Source organism: Mesocricetus auratus, unplaced genomic scaffold (assembly GCF_017639785.1).
Source record: "Mesocricetus auratus isolate SY011 unplaced genomic scaffold, BCM_Maur_2.0 Super-Scaffold_100008, whole genome shotgun sequence".
NCBI lineage: Eukaryota > Metazoa > Chordata > Mammalia > Rodentia > Cricetidae > Mesocricetus > Mesocricetus auratus.
Window position 1 is genome coordinate 72,276,889 of NW_024429192.1, and position 8,118 is coordinate 72,285,006.

Below are 8,118 nucleotides of genomic sequence, written 5' to 3' on the forward strand. Positions count from 1 at the left end.
TCACACACACAGGCAAAACAGTCACACACGTAAAATAAAAATAAATGAACCTTTTTTTTTCCAAAGAGGCAGGAAGTAAACAAAATTTACAAGCCTCAGGTAGTAACCCAGTTCATCAGTCTGCAGTTCTGAAAACTTCCAAGGCTTACAAGATTCCCGTGGTCTTATAAACTGTACCGCTGGGAAAAGGAGACTTTCCAACCAGCCAATGTGCCTGGGAGTCACAAAGGGAGCTCCAGGAATGCAGCTCTCTTGAGACTGCCACTCAGATGGGAAGGGTTTCTTGTGACCTCTCCCCCAGGAAGTCACACAACTGCTGGCTACCCCAGTAACCTCAGGCTAAAGTTAATCTGAGCTTTGACCTAAATCAGAACTGAGACTGGTGAGGAAAGGGTGGAATAATAAAGCAACCTGCAACCAGTAGGACCAGCCACAAACAGGGCAGACGGGCTCCATTTAAACAAGTTGTCTTCATTACATTCCAATCCCAGCTCTTATCTTGACTCAGATGTGACCTGGGCCCCTTCCTAAAGTCTCTAAGCCTTAATCCCTCAAACCAGAGTAGAGATAAAAGTGTCTCAGGAAGCCATAGTTCTTCCTGGAAGGAGGCGGGCAGTAAGGAAGGGACTATACCAGAGGAGTAGGAAGGCGAAGGAGGGGGCACATGGACCAAAACCCTCATGACCACACTTGTTTGTGAGTGACTGTTCTCCAACACAAGCAACTAACTGCCATCGGACATTCAGCTGCACCAGCTACAAAAAAAAAAATCATCCCAGTTAACCCAGTTGGGCTTGTTTACACCCCCAAATGGAGGGTGGAAAGGCGGTGAGATTCTCACCTACAACCTGTTGAACACAACCTTAATTGGTGAGGGCTATACAAGAACACTCATCCCTTCTGGGTGTCGCACCTGCTGTGTAGCCTGCATCCGAGAATGTAGCTAGGTGGTCGGATAGATGACACAGAGACCAGTCGGTTGCTTTAAGAAAACTTTATGTTTCTCCAGTCAGCTTAGGAGGAGACTCCCCAAGTCCGCTTAGGAGAAGAGAAGTCTCTCCAAGAAAAAACACTTCCCTTTTTTAAGGACTTCTGCCATCCATCTACATACAATTCTTTCCAGACTTCTCACCCTCCTGGCTGGTGGTTTAATCTCCGGCCCCAGAATCAGGGAGACACAGCAGGGGGGACAGGAAGAAGCATCTAGCCGTAGGGGGTGTCAAAGTCATGGTGTTTCAGTGAGCGAGCCCTTATCTGAGCCCTATAAAGAGCTTTATAGCACTGAATTGTTTTCAGTAAACATTATCTCACAGCTGCCTGCTCCCAGGCCGAAGGGGAAATGGGTTTCTGCTCAAGGTCTGGTGTCCCACATCTGGGTAAGGTTTTTCAGGTACAGCCTGTCAGGAGGGAGGGGCACCCACACCCCTGCAAATAATCTCACCTGTGCTCTGTAAGGGCACAAAGAAACCCGCTGGTTCCCCAGAGTGAACTGGTGGAATCATGCCTTGGTTTACCATTGGGGCCTTAGGAGAAGGGGTAGTTGTTGCTTATGACTCCCCTAGGAAGGGATTTTAGCAAAAAACACTATTTCCCAGATAATGCACAGATTGTAAGCCCTCCCCTGGGTTAGTTTCCCACAAGGTCCCAGGACTCCCTAGCTCTGAAGGTCCTGGGCATGCAAGTGGCATATGACATGGAAACCAATGAGACAGAATAGACTCTGTGGGCGACAAAATATTTATTGAGTATTAGGCACAGGAGAGGGAGTGGGATGGTGAGTGGCAAAAAAAAAAAAAAAAAGAAAGAAAGAAAGAAAGAAAAAGAAAAAAAAGACATTTCTGGCACTTCAGATTCAGGCCCCTGTGGCTTCACTGGGGATCTCGGTCTAAGAACACTCAGCAGGTGACACGCTCTTCTCCACAGTGTTCCCTTCATGAGTGACCTGGCAGCTGTATCTGCTGTGAGGCGTCCACTGGTGAGGCATCAGTGTCAGGTAGCTGCTGGTCATGTATTTGTTGTTGGTCTGCTTGGAGGGTTGGGTCGTCTCTACACCCTTCGTGACAGGGATTCCATCTACCTTCCAGTTCACCACCAAAGTACCTGGGTAGAATTCGCTCACCAGACATACCAGAGTGGCCTTGTTGGCCTGCAGATCATTTAGGGAAGGCAGGAACAGGGTGACCAAGGGGTCAGACTTGGGCTGACCTGTGCAGATAGAGAAGGGGATGAGAGATGTCACAGGAGAGCCCAAGTGACAGGGAAACACCCTTGTCTTAACAGGAGCTTTGGGACCACTCGTGACATCATCAGAGTGAACCATCCTGGGATCTGCTTCCTCTCTATCCCCTCAAGTCCCCTAGAGAGCAGACAGCCTGGCTCTTCATTAGGTGACATGACCCAGACTCAGCTCCTTGCAACCTCAGTTGCCCCTCTGTGCCCAAGGCTGACTGTGCTCCCATCTCCCCAGTAGCTAGAGTCCAGCTCCCTTCCCTCCGTTACTTCTCCAATGCTCACAGCCTCTGCTGTGAATGGAAACACTCATTTATTCTAGAAGGTTGGTCCTGGGGAGCTGATCTTGAGGTGTGCCTTCTGGTTAGGGGCTCTGGGACCTGTGGTTCAGACTCCATTTAGTTATCTCACCAAGGACTAGATTCCATCCAGGAAAACCCTGGGAACTCTACCAAGGACCCAACAATTTGTCCACAGTGGTTATCTGATCATAAGGCCCTGTGTTGGCTATGTTCCTGGGTCTCCATCTCCCAGACTATGATTATAGCAACCCCAGGGCCACCCCAGAAGTCTCTGGTGACTCTTGATTTCACTTGGCACATTTGCTCCTTCATTCCTCGTCTGTGTCTAAGGACATCTAAGGAAGATGGACAAGTGAAACATCTAGCCAAGTTAGCCACCAGGCCCCAAGCCTGAGAGAGAGAAGCAACAATAGACAGTCTACATTTTTTTCCTAGTAACCATCCTGGGAGAACCAGGTTCTGGTCACCTTGTCACTCTAAGCCTTTTCAGTGTCCCCATGACCTCATGAACCAGCAGAAGATTAGAGAATTGCAACCTAGCTGAGCCTGATTCCTCTCTCAGCCTCCATGGTTTTCTACCTGGAGTGACCTGAGCCTTGAAGGCTGTATTCCTGGCACCAGCCATATGTGTCCCTACTGTGTGGCCTTCTCAGTCTGAATGCACATCTGGGCCTCAGTTCAGGTACGGGGGTCTTGTGGTCTTTAAGCCCTTGAGTCCCATTGGGCATCTGCCTCACAAGAGTAGCTGAAGCTATTGGGGCCCTTCCTCTGAGGCTAGGGAAGGAAGATAGGAGGAAGCCCTACAGGGAAAACAGACTTTTCTGAGACAGTTGGACCATGAACTCATGAGAGCCACTTACCTAGTACTGTGAGCTGGGTCCCACCACCAAAGACATAAAATGACTGGGGCTTAGAAGGAAACCTATGGGGCCAGCATCTGGGGCCTGTTCCCGGTGAGATGGCCTGGAGCAGAAACCTGTTGGGTGAGACAGATACAGGACTACGGTAAATGAACTATGACGTTGGCCGAATGCAGACAGTCAGTCAGTATCCCACAAGTCCATCTGCCACTTCCAACTACAAATTTCAGTGTTGATAGCAACACCAAGCCCGAAGATTCTCAGAAAATTCCTGGGTGGTAGTGTATCTTCTCTGATGGGTGTGGTGGAACCAGGAAGGTAGGTAGGTGCGTGCGTGCGTGCGTGCGTGCGTGCGTGCGTGCGTGCGTGTGTGTGTGTGTGTGTGTGTGTGTGTGTGTGTGTGATTATTAATTGATTTAGCTTTTCATCTAGGTTGAAGCCAGGTGTGTGCCTTTTGCAGTGCCTGTCTGAATCTCTTCCACACCAGTTCTTTGTGATCTATCCAAACTGGCTTCCTCCCAGGACCCAAGCACACTCTATTGTGGAAATTCCAAGGCTTTCATTTCTATCACCAGGCTTTCTCTGATCTTCCAAGCTACTTTCCCTATTGAGTCATGTGTGCATCCGTCTGTGCTAACTAGTTTGACATCAACTTGGCAAACAAACTAGAGTTATCTGAAAGGAGGGAACCTCCATTAAGAAAAGGCCTCCATAAGATCTAGCTGTAAGGCATTTTCTTAATTCATGATTGATGTCGGAGGGACCGGCCCATTGTGAGGGGTGCCATCCTCAGTTGGTGAGCCTGGGTTCCATAAGAAAGCAGACTGAGAAAGCCATAGGGATCAAACCTGTTAATACCACCCCTCCATGGCCTCTGCATCGGCTCCTGCCTCCAGGATCTTGCCCTGTTTGAGTTCCTGTCCTGACTTCCCTCAATTATGAGCAGCAATATGGGAGTGTAAGCCAAATAAACCCTGTCCTCACTGTGCTAGTGTGAAAGAAAATGGCCACGAAAGGGAATATCACTAGTTGGAGGTGCGGCCTTGTTGGAATGGGTGTGGTTTTGTTGGAGGATGTGTCACTGTGGAGGTGGACTTTGAGGTCTCATATATTCTCAAGCCCTGCCCATTGAGAAAGACCACATGTCTGCCCCCATATGGAACCATGATGATGACGGGCTGAACCTCTGAAAGTGTAAGCCACCCCAGTTAAAGGTTTATCCTTTGTAAGAGTTGCCATGCAGTGTGGGCAGGGGAGAGATGTCCCTCCTAACCCCTCACCAACTACAGCAGATGAAGGAGCTGACCCTCCCCCTTACCAGCTGTGGCACTCAAGAAAGCAGGCCCTCTCCTAGGCAGCACAATAGAGCTGACCTTGTTGGTGGTGGCACAGGTGAGCCGGCCCTGAGGGTGTGAGAGGGGAATAGCTGTCCCACCCCTCATCTGCCATATGATGGTGGGGGCAGGAGAGAGACACCCTCCCCCACCTTGTCCCTTACCACCTGTGGCAGTTGGGAGACCTGGCCCTGAGGTTACAAGAACAGAAGAGCTGTCCCTGCCCCTCACCAAATGCAGCACTCAGGAGAATGCCCCTGCATCTCGCCTGAGCAACACTGTAGAGCTGGTCCTGATGATAAAGATGGGAGTGAGCTGAGCCTGAGGGCATGAAAGCAGGAGAACCAGCTCAGCCCCTTCCTTGCTCATTGTTGCAAAGGGAGAACTGGCTGGGGCAATGCAGGAGAGCCCACCTGGTCATGAGGATGGGCAGGCTGATCAACCCTACATCTACCCAGGCCCAGAGCCAGGCTTATGAACTGGCCCACCCCAACATCCACCCATCTGTGATCTGCTGGACACAAGAAGGGGCACATCCTGCAGATCCAAAGCTGCACCATGACACAGAGAAACAACAGGATATCCAAGTGAGAGGGCCCAGTATTGATGGTGTAGCAGAAACCAGAGGCCTCGAACCAGACCAGTGACTCTTTGCAATAAATACTACAGCTTCTTTGATGTGATTTTTCTTTCTTTTTTATCTTTCTCCTCTCTCTCTCTCTCTCTCTCTCTCTCTCTCTCTCTCTCTCTCTCTCATTATTTTCTCTCAGATTTTATTTTGTTTTATTTTAGAGGGAGATAGCAAGGGCAGAGGGCAGATACAAAGGGACAGGGACATGAATGGGACCAAGATGCATGATGTAAAAGGTGCAAAGAATAAATAAGATGTTTTTAAAGAGTTACCATAGGCTGGGCGGTGGTAGCACATGCCTTTAATCCCAGCACTCATGAGGCAGAGGCAAGCAGATCTCTGTGAGTTCAAGACCAGCCTGGTCTACAAGAGCTAGTTCCAGGACAGCCTCCAAAGCACAGAGAAACCCTGTCTCAGAAAAAAATAAATAAATAAGAGTTACCATTGTCACTTTGGGAGCCTATTCCCTACAGAGGGATACTCTTTCAGCCTAGACAAATTGGGGAGGGCCTAGGTCCTGCCCCAAATGATATGCTAGACTTTGATGATCCCCCATGGAAGGCCTCACCCTCCCTGGGGAGCAGAAAGGAGATGGAATGATGGGTCAGTGGGGGGCATGGGAGTATGGAAGGGAGAGGGAACTGGGATTGATATGTAAAATAAGTTTGTTTCTAATCTAAATTTAAAAAACATAAAAAAGCGGGGAGCTGGAAAGCTGGCTGAGCAGTTAAGAGCACTGGCTGCTTTTCTAGAGGACCCAAGTTCAATTCCTAGCACCCACAAGTGTCTGTAATTCCAGTTCCAGGGGATCTGATAACTTCACACCAATGCACATAAAATAAAGTTAAATTATTTTTTAAAATGTGGGATCTGGCTCAGCAATAAAAGAATAAAATATTTATAAAAACAACTTGGACAAAATGCAAAAGAGGACAAGTTCAAAGGTTATATACACTGAGACTCCTAATTTTTAAAAAGAGAAAATAACTTGCTATTCATCCACCCACCTGATGAATATCCAGTGAATCAGGCTGAATGAAACCTATGCAGCACTTCCCCCTACAGAACACAGCCATGGTGCAGCAGCCCTGAGCAGACAACTTATTTTCTGAGACAGGATCTTGTACAGAACCTAGAGACCACTGATTCAGCTAGACTAGCTGGCCAGTGAGCCCCAGGGCTCACCCTAACTTCCCTGTGCTAGAATTAGCAGCATGGCCCTACCTCTCAAAGTTTGAGTGCTTGCTGAGAATCATGTTTGAGCGGCAAAGTCCTCTTGCCTGAGCTATTGCCATGGCCTGTTTCCATTCCCCTAACTCCAAGACCTTTCCATAATATTTAATGGAGGTTTTGATAATTACCTAAGAATAAATATCTAGAACTGCAACTACTTGACCAGGATGAACACACACAATTAATTCTAAATGAATTAAGACCATGGCACACTAAAATGACCTGGGACCATTGTCTTAATTCCAACCACTCCAGGGAGTTTAAGAAGGAGAATGGCAAATTCAAATCCTACCTAGGAAACCTAGCAAGACCTTTTCTCAAAAAAAGAGGTGGGAGGGATGGGCTAAGGAAGTGGTTCGTTGGTAGAAAACTGGCCTAGCATGAGCAGGGTTTAAACCGAGTTTAACCATCATTTGTCCAGAGCCCTCCTCTCAGACAGATCCTTCTTTCTCACACCTCTGGCCTCAACAGCCCCCTTCTTTCCCAGCCACCCATCCCAGTCTCCAGTCCATGGACCCACAAGCAAACATTCCCCCACAAACAAGTCCCTTACCTGCCTGGCAGAGTCCACAGACTAGTTCTGCTGCTTCCCACTGAAGCTCCTGGGCCCATGGCTCTACTCCTTCGTGTTGAACTGGAGGAAAGTACATGCTGGACACCATCCACTAGGCCCAACAGCAGCAACAGAAGGAGAAGTTTGTGCTGCCTGGGGATGGTGCCCAGTGCCTGTCCTGTTCTGCACTTCATTGTCCCTCAGGTTCAAGGTCAACTCTGGCCCCACTTGCAGTGTAGGTTTCCTGGCAAAAGGCTTGCTCCTCCTCTGGTGTCCAGAAGCTATTCCAATGCAAATGGATCTGTGTAGCCACCAGCAGCAGGCACCCTCTAGTGCCCATGGTTGTCATCTGTGGAGTTCTCTCCCAGAGGGACATCTGCAAAATACCCTGTTGTGGTTGGGTTATAAGCTCACACCTGCCTGTCTAATCCTGTCCCTGGAGCTCTGGGTGGCTCTGCCTGACTGATAGCCAGGTCCCCAAGGCCCCTGGTCTGTGGAGCAGGTCCCCAGGGTTTAGAGGGGCCATAGAGAGCAGCTGAACACCTGCCAATGGAAAGAGAGTCTCTGAAGGCTTAACGCCAGGATGTGAGGTGTGGTTGTAGCTACTGCAGGGTCACAGGTACCCTGAAAGCAGAAGTTTGAGTTCAGCAAAAATCCACTGGTCTGCCCCAAGAATCATGATATAGTAATTAAAATGGTGTTTAATGCATCATGTTCAGCACCTGTAGGTCTCATATCACAAGCCCAGACACCCCAAATCTTTATAGATAACACCTCATATCTGTTAACATATAACTAAAAAACATTAACCACTCATGGTAGCACCTATCTACAATTCCAGCACTGGGGAAGCTGAAACTGGAAGATGGTGCGTTCAAGGCCATCCTGGACATATAACAAGATCCTGTTGCAAAAAAAGCAACGCAAAACAGAGAAAGCAAATGAAAATTGTATAGGAGTATATTACATGCTCATT

General features: G+C 48.5%; 1 protein-coding gene across 1 annotated transcript; it reads right to left on the reverse strand.

Annotated features, from left to right (window-relative positions):
* Positions 1 to 1,768: 1,768 nt before the first annotated feature.
* Positions 1,769 to 7,470, reverse strand: LOC101827070 (immunoglobulin lambda-like polypeptide 1). The gene is made up of 3 exons (XM_005077573.3): positions 7,143 to 7,470; positions 3,392 to 3,507; positions 1,769 to 2,205 (listed from the first exon to the last, which is right to left on the reverse strand). Exons 1-3 carry the CDS (start codon positions 7,334 to 7,336, stop codon positions 1,886 to 1,888), a joined length of 630 nt encoding a protein of 209 aa, XP_005077630.1. The 5' UTR covers positions 7,337 to 7,470; the 3' UTR covers positions 1,769 to 1,885.
* Positions 7,471 to 8,118: the final 648 nt, after the last annotated feature.